This window comes from Tasmannia lanceolata, unplaced genomic scaffold (genome assembly GCF_043159265.1).
Source record: "Tasmannia lanceolata isolate RefF3 unplaced genomic scaffold, GAP_Taslan_0.1 ptg000006l, whole genome shotgun sequence".
Taxonomy (NCBI): domain Eukaryota; kingdom Viridiplantae; phylum Streptophyta; class Magnoliopsida; order Canellales; family Winteraceae; genus Tasmannia; species Tasmannia lanceolata.
This window is the reverse complement of record NW_027518683.1, coordinates 19,731,121-19,743,483: the sequence shown is the minus strand read 5'-3', so window position 1 is coordinate 19,743,483 and position 12,363 is coordinate 19,731,121. Positions and strand designations below refer to the sequence as shown.

The 12,363-nt window shown below is 39.5% G+C and overlaps 1 protein-coding gene across 1 annotated transcript; it reads right to left on the bottom strand.

Moving 5' to 3' along the window:
* Nucleotides 1-697: 697 nt before the first annotated feature.
* Nucleotides 698-9,333, bottom strand: LOC143880035 (uncharacterized). Its single transcript, XM_077382796.1, has 2 exons — nucleotides 8,883-9,333; nucleotides 698-1,458 (listed from the first exon to the last, which is right to left on the bottom strand). Exons 1-2 carry the CDS (start codon nucleotides 9,235-9,237, stop codon nucleotides 926-928), a joined length of 888 nt encoding a protein of 295 aa, XP_077238911.1. The 5' UTR covers nucleotides 9,238-9,333; the 3' UTR covers nucleotides 698-925.
* Nucleotides 9,334-12,363: the final 3,030 nt, after the last annotated feature.

Here is a 12,363-nt window from a genome sequence, read left to right as displayed (position 1 = left end):
AAAAAATGGTCCATTTTCCCCTCCACCTTTGATTGGGTTAGGATGATCCTGTAGCGCTGATTTTTGGTAGACACCCTATCCATGGAAGGGCCTTTCAAATGAATTCTTTGGATCACCCCAAAAATGTGGGCCACATGAGTTCTTGAAGCAGCTGCTCAGATAAGCTATCTGAGCAGTTGCGCAGGAACACTATATATATATATATAAGGAAAGTGTTCCTAAGCTATAGCTCAAAAACACATGTGGCCCCACATTTTTTGGGGGATCCAAAGCATTCATTTGGAAGGCCCTTCCATGGATAGGGTGTGTACCAAAAATCAGCACTATAGGATCATCCTAACCCAATCAAAGGTGGAGTGGAAAATAGACAGACACTGTGTGTCCATGTTTCTGCCCATTTTCTCTCAACAGATGGCAGGGTTAGGATGATTAAGTACATATACTTGCAAATTAGGGTGTGAGTTGAATTTTCATTACAACGTATTTTACAATAATTTTGAATTTTTCGTGCAATTTTCAAATAATAGGTAGACAAAACAATTGCTAAACTTCCGTTTAATTCAAAACAAAAATCAATAACTATGAGATTTTATAAATTATTCTAGATTTCTTGAAGTTTAAATAGGGGAAATATCGAGATTTGTCCAGTATGCTTCAATTATTAAGAGAATTTTGTAACTATTAATCAAACCCAAACTTGAAAATGAAGTTCATTAAAAAAATTGCATGCTGAAATAAAAAAGACATGCATGACTTCTAATGTTTTACAACTCTGATGATATTAAAGCACTAACAAAATGAGAATATCATATAATGTTTGAACACCATAAGGTTCAAAGCATAAGACACATAACACACTTACCAGCAACTTCAGATGGCCTCTGATCAATTGCTGCTGATATCTTATTCTCGTTGAGAGAAGTTCTTAGTTTGTTCTTGGTGTAGCCCATTCAACTCTGAGAATGAGATTGTCGTAACCATAACCATTGAGCTTGTTGATAGCCCTCTCCGCATCTTCCTTGTTGACAAAATTGACAAAACCAAATCCTCTGCTCATGCCAGTCTTCTGGTCAACAGCGACATAAACACGACTCACAGAACCAAACGTTCGGAACAACTCAAGCAGGTCAGGTTCACGGGTATCTTCTGAGAGGTTGGTGACACGAACCGAGTTCTCTTCATTCCTTCGACGCATCTCGGTTCCTGTTCTCTCAGCGCCTGCTCTCATTCCTGGAGGAACATAGGTTCCCTTTGTAGCAGGAGAAGGAGCCGCAGATTCTGATGTTGGAGGCTTGTCAATGAATCCCTCAGCCTGTGGGGCAAGATCCTTGTAAGGACATTTCGAAGTCCAGTGGTCACCCTTCTTACCACAAGTCCTGCAAACCATAAGAACAGCACCTCCTTTTCCAAGCGCAGCAAAGGGGTCTCCTGCAACCTTGGTATCTTCTGCTTTACTTCCTGCATTTAGTTGCATAGTATATCCAGACCTTGTATGTCAGTTATCAGAACATATAAAAACCACAAGACTTGATCTTGTTGAAAGAAAGGAAGCTTTGACCAGAAAAAGAAACCAGATAAGATACATGAAACATAAGCCAACCAACAATAGCAAGCAATAGATTCCACAGCAAGAAACTGTTTCTCTACAGTTGTTGTTAAAGTAATGCAACTATTTTTTCAAATGTTTAAATAAAGAAAAAAACATGTCATGGCAATCCTTTATAAATGACTGTAAACGAGTTTCCTAGTAAAAATATTAGTCAATCTATCCTTGCCCATGTCTGATCATCTCAGCATCAGGAACCCCACAGAACGTGCAGAGCATAGCACAGTGAGCATCCCTCACCGTAGACAATTTATAATTAATAAAAAAAAATTCATTATTATTTAGAAATACAACTATACCCATAAAAAATATGAGTAACACAATCTTAAGGTTAACCATAGCAAGTGCCTTGAAGAAATTAAAAGAAAATGAAACTAGTTACTAGTTACTAGTCAGTTTCTTGCAAAAACTCAGCTTCAACAAGTTAAGAATAAAGCAAAAAAAATACATAGAAAAGAGACAAAAAAATGATAAATTTAATACCAAAATGTAAGCCCAAGATCTATCAAGTCAACATCCGCCAATCCAAATTTCTAAAGATGATTTTTGATGGATCTAGCTTTGGAAATTCGGGTCCATCTGGGATCGGGGGTGTTTTGAGCGACAGTGGAGGTATCGTCAGGTGGGCATTTGCAAGACCTATTGGGATGGCAGATTCTAGTGAGGAGGAGGTCCATGCCGCCTATCAAGGTATCAAGTGTTTCTGGAGGCTGATGAGGTGGATAGAGTGGTGATCGAAGGGGATTCCCTTAATGTTATCCATTGGTTAAGTGGTTCCCTCCCTTGTCCTTGGCGTTTTGCTCATCTATTTGACGAGATCGACGAACTAGAAGGGTCCTCAAACATTAATTTACGTCATGTGAGATCGGCTAACGCAGATGCTGATAGGTTGGCCAGGGAGGGGTTAGTTTGGACTTTGGAGTCATTGGAGCAGTTTTGATTTTCTCCCCCCTTGATTTCATCCATCTTTCTTGTCCTTCTATCTTTCTTGCCCTTCATCTATCTTCATTGCTGGTTTCTCTATATTGTTTTTCTTTTTATTTTTTCTTTATGTATCGGACCATTTCGGTACTTCTTCTCTCATAAAATTTCTTCACCATTCCAAAAAAAAAAACATCTAAGCCCAAGAACACCAAGAAAGAAGGCAGAATAGTAAGGCAGGAGAGGAAAAACGTTTGAAAATTAAAGCCGTGATTATGTGCTATGATGTAGTTACTGAGCAATGGTCTAATTTTTTAAAATTCAAGCTGATGGGCATTCATCTAGAAGGGGAAGAGGTGTGGAAGTATCTCACCTCTAGTTCGCCGCTGCCGACACATTGATTTTCAGCAAGGCAGAAGAGGAAAAAGTTTTGAGAATAGTTTTGACTTTTGAGAAATAAAGCCGTGATCAACTGCTATGAAGTGGTTACCACTTACCAGGCAATGGTCTAATTTTCGAAAATCCAAGCTGATGGGAATTCATCTAGAGGGTGTAAAAGAGAGATTGGCTAATCTGCTAGAGTGCTCAGCTGAATCATTTCCGACTAGTTTACAAGGATTTAAAGTGTCGGTTTCAGCTACCACCGAAATCAAAATATTTCGATTTCTGTGGGAATTTCAACCAAAATCATGTAAATTTTGGTGACAAATTTTCGATACTTTTTAAAATTTCGATGGAAATTTCGGCAATTTTAGTGGGAATCTTAACATTGCGGTGGAAATCTTTAAAATTTCGGTTAAATTTTTGGTGGAAATCTTGTAAATTTCAACAAAATTTTGGGGTTTCGGCGAAATTTCAGCAAAATCTTGTGAAAAACCAATTCAATATGCTTTTGGTTTCAGGCCAAACTGAAGCTGAAATATTTTGGCCAAAATTTCGCATTTCTGGCAAAATTTTAAAACCATGGTTACCTAGGCCTCCCTCTTGGAGAAGGCAGACCAAGAAGAGGACGGGCTTAAGGACATGTTCGCCAAGGGCATTCAGTTTACACTGAACCAATACGACATAGCGAGGTTTTGGTAAGATAAATGGTGTTCGGAGGATGTGCTTAAGGGCATGTTCCTCAACCTTTTTGGAGTGATGTCAAACAATGAAGCTTGGGTCCAAAAGTGCTTCCTGAAGGAAGATATCATGAAATATCGTGGAAATTAAACTACGGGTGGAACTTTTTTAACTGAGAAATGGAAGAGTTGCTAATCTGTTGGACATACTGGATACCTTGTATATCCAGAATTGTGGTGAAGATAAAAGGGTTTGGATCTTAACCTCATCTAGTAAGTTCAGTGTAAAGTCCTTTTACCTCCACATCTCACTTAGGTTCCTTTCTTCGTAGCTAGCCAAAGTATATGGAGAATCCCTGCACTTCCAAAAGTTAGCGTGTTTGGATGGGCCGCATTTTAGGACAAGATTCTTACGGTGGATGATTTGCGACATTGGATGATGATTATCATCGACCATTGCACTCTTTGTGTGAAGGCAGGGGAGTTGGTTGATCATTTGCTCACCCACTGCACTTTTACCAGTAAGGTGTGGAGTCGTATCCTTGCCAGGTTTGGACTGATGTGGGTTTTCCTGTGCTGCCTCTCTAATCTCCTAGTTAGCCGGTATTCTGTCAACTGGACTGAGAAGGGCAGAATTCTTTGGAGGCTCTCGTTGTTAGCCACATTGTGGATCCCTTTGGAAGGAGGAATGCCCGGCTGTTCATAAACATTTCCAAAAGCGGATATTCCGTCTACCTGAAGATCATTTCGATCATCATTTCCTAGGTGAGGATTCTGCCTTGCTTAAAACTTATTCTACCTTGGATATCAGGCGATGTTGGAAGGAGATATATGTTATTCCAGAAAGGGCGAAGCCAATCTCCCTAGATGGTCTCCTCCAAACCCAGGTTGGTTGAAACTTAATTTCGACGGATCAAGCATTGGCGACCATGGTCCGACATGGGTGGGAAGCCTCCTAAGAGATAAGAGAAGGACATGACTGGATGGGCCTTCTTTGGACATATTGGGGAGGACTCTAACGAGGCAGAAATCAGAATGGTGCCTCAAGGCATTCGGATTATCAAAACAGCCATGACTTGAGTCATGTCCTTGTAGAGGAAGACTCCCTCAATGTCATTAGATGGTTAGATGGTTCAGATTTTCTGTCGTGGAGATTTTTGTAGTTTTTTGAGATTCGGGATTATTTGAATGGTTTTTCGATCCGTTTCCATCGTGTGCGGAGATCAGCTAACAAAGAAGCGGATCGTATGGCTCACTCTGGTGATTCCAGCGAAAGATTAGAGGGTTTTTTTTATTTCCTACTTGATTTGCTTTGTTTTCATGTTTTTCTCTTTGTTATTCTTTCTGATGTAGCCTCGGCCAACCTCGGTTGCGGTGCCCACTTTTTTCGAATAGCAAAATGCTCATCATGCAAAAAAAAAAGACAATCAAAAGACATAAATGGGAAAGCAGCCGGTACATCTACTATAATGTTAGTTACGATGCAACGAAACTAAGGTTTCCTTAGAGGGAAATCAGTTGTCAATTGTCACAAGTTATGGAAACAGCTTATGCCCATTTCTCAATGTTCTTGATCGAGTTTGCACTACAGCATGAAACAGTCTTCACTAAGGATAAGGTTTGGAGGCAATATACCATCTTTGTTCCAAAAAAAGAGGCTCTTGAGCAGAATGACGTCCCAGCAAATATCCATCAAAGGTCTTCAGCCATATAGAGCCTCATCAAAGATGGTGACTGGGTGGAACTGGCGGGCCATCTTAAGCTCATCACAAGAGTTGCTTGCAAAGTGGTAAACTTGGTCCTAGTGAGCCTAGAAGGGTCTGAATTCATAATATTTATAAAGGTTTTAGATCAATTTTTTCCTTACTCATGATTAGCCACCCTTCCTCTAATAAAGCTTAGCTATAGCACATACTCTCCTATATCATATGCTCTCAAGGCCGTATAGTCTTCAACAATTTTTGAAGCATCATTGATCAATCATTGGATAGCTTTGGAACTACCAAATCAAGAACTCACCCAACTCATCTTAGTCAATAAGAAAGCACAGGGTTAACCATGAACTCCTCCGGTCAAGGGCTTAAATATCCAAATCAGTATGCATATCAGCCTAAGGCCAAACAAACAGGGGCGATGCCACATGAGAGGAAAGGGGGGCAATTGCCCCCCTTATTTTTTTGGAAAAAAAAAATATGCCTTTATTTTTTAATACTTACCCCCTTTTTAAAAAAATATGCCCCCATTTCCAATCATCCCTAAGATAGAAAATAAGTTTAAATTTTTAATTTTACCATTTTTATCTCCCTTTTTTGTGCAAAATTTACTATAATTTTTGCCCCCCCGTGCAAAATTTCAGATAGAAATTTTTTCTATCTTAATTTCAAGATAGATAAAAAATTACTATAATTTTTGCCCCCCTTGTGCAAAATTTTTGGCATCGCCCCTGCAAACAAATATATTTGGCTAATTCATAGTCAATATGCCAGTGATTTTTTTTGTTGCACACTCCCTAACCAATGCAAGATTTATTTTTTTATTGATAGTGCCTACTAGTGTGCCCAACTAAATTAAAACACTAAAAACATCATAATAACTAGTCTGCCGATTTCTTCTGTGAGTGGGGCTTATGCTAGTGATTGTTTTTCTAGCACTCTCCCTAACCAATGCAAGATTTATTTTTTTATTGATACTGCCTACTAGTGTGCCCACCTAAATAAAAACACTAAAAACATCATAATAACTAATAATAACTAGTCTGCCAATTTTTGTTGTGAGCGGGGCTTATAAAAAGGGAGGCCCAGTGCACGAGGCTCCCGCCATTGCGGCGGGTCTTGGGAGGGCTAGATGTACGTAGCCTTACCCTTGCTTGGAAGAGAGGCTGTTTCCGTGACTTGAACCCAGTGCACGAGGCTCCCGCCATTGCGGCGGGTCTGGAGGGCTAGATGTACGCAGCCTTACCCCTGCTTTGAAGAGAGGCTGTTTCCGTGACTTGAACCCGTGACCAACAGGTCACAATGGAGCAACCTTATTGTTGCGTCAAGGTTAGCCCTATGTGAATGGGGCTTATGCTAGTATTTTTTTTCTTGCACTCTCCCTAACCAAGGCAGGATTTATTTATTTATTTATTTTTATTGATAGTGCCTACTAGTGTGCCCACCTAAATAAGCTCACCTAAATAAAAGCACTAAAAACATCATAATAACTAGTCTCTGCCAATTTTTGCTGTGAGTGGGGCTTATAAAAAGGGCGGCTCAGTGCACAAGGCTCCAACATTGCGGGGGGCGGGGGGGGGGACTAGATGTACGCAGCCTTACCCCTGCTTTGAAGAGAGGCTGTTTTCGTGACTTGCACTCATGACCAACAGGTCACAATGGAGCAACCTTATTGTTGCGCCAAGGCTCGCCCTCTGTGAGTGGGGCTTATGCTAGTGATTTTTTTTCTTGCACTCTCCCTAACCAACGCAGGATTTATTTATTTTTATTTTTGTATTGATAATGCCTACTAGTGTGCCCACCTAAATAAGTAGGCTCACCTAAATAAAAGCACTAAAAACATCATAATAACTAGTCTCTGCAAATTTTTGCTATGAGAGGGGCTTATAAAAAGGGCGGCTCAGTGCACAAGGCTCCCGGCATTGCGGGGGGTCTGGGGAGGGCTAGATGTACGCAGCCTTACCCCTGCTTTGCAGAGAGGTTGTTTCCGTGACTCGAACCAGTGACCACCGTGTCACAATGGAGCAACCTAACCGTTGCGCCAAGGCTCACCCTCTGTGAGTGGGGCTTATGCTAGTGATTTTTTTCTTGCACTCTCCCTGACCAAAGCAGGATTTATTTATTTTTTATTGATAGTACCTGCTAGTGTGCACACCTAAATAAAAGCACTAAAAACATCATAATAACTAGTCTGCCAATTTTTGTTGTGAGTGGGGCTCTCTAGGACTCGCTTTTGACATTGGCATAATCCCTGGACAGTTTTCTAGCGGCCCCAGATTTGTTGTGTCTTGCTCATCCGTTTTTCTTCCCCGAAATTGCCTTACTGAATATAGCCAAGTTCAAATCACTTGAGTTTATTAAAAACTCAAAACCCAAAAAATGTCTCTTACAATTGCTAAATGCAAGTGAGAGAGATATTATTGGGGCATAAAAGGCCCAAATAATTTAGATGAAAAAAAAAATTCAACTAGAATAGTAAAAGAAAGTGATTCAGAAACACGATTCAGCTCAAATTGTAAATCATAAGAATTTCAAAATGCTGTACAGAGGGACCTCTACATGTCACATCATCCAAGAACTTGACAATATGTCCTACTCCTACACTAATCCCAAATCCACTCACAAATTCCACCCTCATCCAACAAATTTTCTTGCACGCCCTAGACTCCTTCATCCTAGTCACCTCTCAAGAAAACCATTCATTTGAAAAACCATGTTTCTAATCTCAACCTCCCAACTCTCCTCAAGACAGAACATCTTCTCCAATTTCATCAAATCAAACTTGTTCTCTCACCCCCACCCACTACGAAAGTCACCTCAAATCCTTTGTAACTTCAAACATCAACCCGACTGCCCTTTGCGTCTTAATCTACAAAGCTCCAACACAAAGAATTCTCAAATTTCCTCACTATATGGGCATACAACATCATCATGTTTCATGAAAAATCGTGAATCAACTATGCCATCCCCAAAATCATAATTTCTTAATTAGGGTTTCACCCCTGAAATAAAAGCGAATTAGAATTCACTTATTGCACTGAAAAGAGAGAAGTAGGGTATTTATATCAATTAGGGTTAAAACTCATGATAGAAAGAGAGAGGGTTTTCTTGTTTCTCTGACAGCAGGAATTTAAAACTCGAATAATAGATAATTAGGGTTCTCTGTAATCAATTAAGAAATTCATCACCTAGAAGAGAGAAATTGAGTTTTTTTTCTTTAAATTAGGGTTTTATCAGACAGAAAAAAGTCGGAGAAAGGAAAATTAGGGTTTTCTTTCTTTCTTTCTTTCTTTTTAGCATAGCTTACTCCTCATACAAGAAAAGATTGAGTTTTTTTTTATCAGTTAAGGGATCCACCACTAAGAAATAAGCTAAGTAGATTTCTACTTTGCATCAATTAGGTTCCACCACTCAGAAAGAGGATTATTAGGATGTTTCTCCTAGAAACTCAATAACATATTTACACCATTAGCCCCAAATAAAGGAAGAAAGCACAGAGATAAGATTAAATAGGAAATCATATACAGATAAAAGATTCAGAGAATAGGACAAAAAAAAAAAAAAAAAAAAAAAAAAACTTACCGGGAGCCCTAGGTTTCTCCATGAGAATCTCTTCAGTAGAGATCATGGTGAGCCTGCTAGTGGAATCCTCATGAGCGGCATCACCGAACTTGGACCAGGCACGTCGCTCCACCGCTCGCTTGCTCAGACGAGCCTTCGCGAGCTTTCTCGTACGGGTAGTGGTAGTTATTTTGACCTTGTTTCCTTCTTCGTTGAATTTGTACTCGATGACCTTTTTAACTCCGTTCTCGTCAGGTCCGATTATCATACGAGGCGGTAGCAGAAAATCCAGATCCTCTCCTTCGTCCTCTTCTAGCTCTCCCCACCGGACTTTGGCCGGTGCAGTTGCCTGCGGTCTGGAACTGTCGATCGCCATGGTTACACAGAGAGACTGTGTGGGGGTTTCTTTCGTTGAAGGAAAAAAATAACCCTAATCTTTTCAGAAAAAAGAAAAGAAGTACAAACTCTATTGGAGATTTTATTGGGTGTAAACTGTAAACCCGTAGAGTTTAATATTTTTTTTTTAAAAGTACTATACGTGACATCGATCCAAACCGTCCATTTGACGGGCCACAACATAAATAGGTTGTGGCACAAATATCATTTCGTAGGACGATCCCAACCCTCCCATATATAGAGGTTTCCATAATATACAGTTAGTTGCTCTATAGATCTTTATAGAGGTTTCCATGATGTGCAATTCCTCAATAGATAGAAGGGTTAGGATGTTTGGGCAAAACCTATTTATGTTGTGGCCCATCAAATGGATGGTTTAGATCATCCTATGGGGTGCTGTGCTTTTTCAAAATTAGTAGACTCTAAGGGCTTACACCAAAGTGTTTTGATAACCATGCACTCCACTTGTCTGTCATGTAGTATTTAAAGAGTTTTAAGAGCTTTTTGAGAACCGTAATATCCTCTGACATCTTTAAATACTTCATGACGGACAAGTGAAGCGCATGTTTATCAAAACACTTTGGCCCTGTTATCATTTCCCTATTAAAAATGTATTTTATGATTGTTTTCGTCCGTCTTTTCTCGGTGTAAAATGAGCGTAAAACAAATTTTAAGGTTTTTTTTTTTTTTTTTCATTTTACACCCATCTTACAGGGAAATTAAGTATACGGGCTTAACAGAAGTCAGTAAACCCTTTTTTCGTATGTTTATGGTGCATTGACTCACCCTAGTGGGATAAAAAAAACATACATATTCTATTTCTATTAGAACTCATTTATTTATTCAAGCTCATGATATTATGCATGGATCAGATGTCTCACGGCCAATTCCTCAGAAAAAATGGAAGGCGTCCTTGGGGTGATCTCATAGTTCCTACGATGGGGTTGGTCCACGGATTTTCCTTCATTTTGCCACATTTCGCTCAAAGGGTTTAAGCCAGATAGTGCATCAAGTTTCTTGATTACGTTTTACTCCCTTGTTTTGTTGGACAAATGGTCCATTCATATACAATAATCATATTGTAGCGGGTTGGAATTGGAATAGGTTCTGCGGCGGATCATAAATCTTTGCGATTTTGTCTATCTAATGAACGAGGAGTCCGTTTTGAAATCGTGCGCCCTGCACCCCACCCCCAAGTCAAATTATTATTTCTTTGAACAATATATGGAATAGAGATGTAAAAAAAAATTCCTTGAAAACCACATCATTTTTTTTTCCATACCTAGTTATACTATATGTGATGCGCATGTGTCCGTATTTTTTGTGTTATGAAGGAAGCATCCACTGTGGAATAGATATATATAATGGATAGAAAGAACGATTTATTTTGAACAATACAATACATGATCTGGAACACCATCTAATTCTCCGGAAACCCGAAATCTCCACCGAAACCCGAAATTTCGGATTTTGGTTGAAATTTAAAACCATGCTCGAAACCTTACAAAATTTCTACTGAAATTTAATATCCTTCCTAAATTTCATGCTCAGTAATTTGGGCCAAAATTTTAGGATGAGATAAAACATTAGTTTATAGGTTTCATCTGATTTCAGCTGAAATTTAGAAAATTTTGAGCTATGGCAATCAGTCTTTCTCATTAACAAGACCCTGTAACTCACGTATAGACATGAAAAGAGAGGAGAAGCTATCTGACTTTCCTGGTAGTGTGCCTTCTGATTTCGGTGAGGAGTGAGGCAGAATGAACATAGGAACAAGAAAATGACATCGTGATTTGGGTCTCGATGAAAGAATACATCAATGGCCGGTATACCGAAAAAAGAGAAAAGTGAATCCGAGAGCCCTTTTCACCCAATTGGAAGATCCATTCAGAACCTTATTACGGTCGTGTTAGAAAGGCTTCGGATTACGGTGAGGAACGAAACGCATTCCGAAACCGAAATTTGAAACCATGCTTACAAAGTTACAAGAGGCCATTGGTATCGGTTTTTCAAAGCTTTACTAGTTTTTGAGAATTGGCCGGAGATGTTTGTGGAAGCTAGGCATGTTCTCTCCTCCTCTAGTTCTCCTCACCTCACAACCAATCGATAATGGTCCCGGTTTCTCTCTCTTGACCCGTTGTAGATTGCGAAGAGAGAAGAAACAAAGATGGCGTGCTCAAGCAAGAACCAGAGGATGCTTTATAGAGTGTTTTGAGGATGACATAATATTATTATGAGGAACTAAAGGCCAGGATTAAATCCTAACATGACTATCTAATTAATCATGATGGGACAAGCTCCAACTGGTATAAAAAACCCTCTTTCCTTTCTCTCTGTGTGTCTGAGAGAGAGAGAGAGAGAGAGAGAGAGAGAGAGAGAGAGAGAGAGAGAGATTCTTTTTTCATTTTCTTCCTTGCAGAAGATTTCCTTTCTGCCATTTGGGATATTTTTATATCTGTAAACCAAATATATTATTATGAGGAATGTTAAACTCAATGGCCAATTGGGGAGCTCTTTCATCTGATTTTTTGAAAGGCACCCCTGAGTTTAGCATTCCTCATTAGTATATTAAAGTCTTCATAGTAATATGGGATTTGCTAGGGACCATCGCAGAAGACATTTCACCAATGGACTGTTAGATGTGAGAACAGCCACCTCAGGTGATTTTGTCTAATTCATTTAATTCACCTGAGGTGGCTGCTCTCACATGCAACAACCCATCTGCGAATTGCCTTCCGCAGTGGTCCCCAGCAAATCCTTTAATTTAATTATTATGTATCTCCCTTTTCAAATAGAGGAATGCTAGCATCAAGCGGTAGAATTGCATCGCAAATTTGAGTCAAACTTTTCCTGCTTTTTTTAGACTGCTTTGATTGTGACTAATTTACCCTTCCCTCATTCCACTTCCCTGTTTTTATGCACTGCCTTTCAAAACGAGTTTCACTTGCTAAATCTACATGCTTAACAAAAGCTATGGATAGCTGTGACGTTGGAGAAGAAGAGGGGGAAGGAGACTATGGAGGGGGACAGGGTTTTGGATGCCATGTAAACCTTGGGAAAGTCATGAGCTTAATTATGTTTGGATGCAAGTTAATGAGAGAGAGAG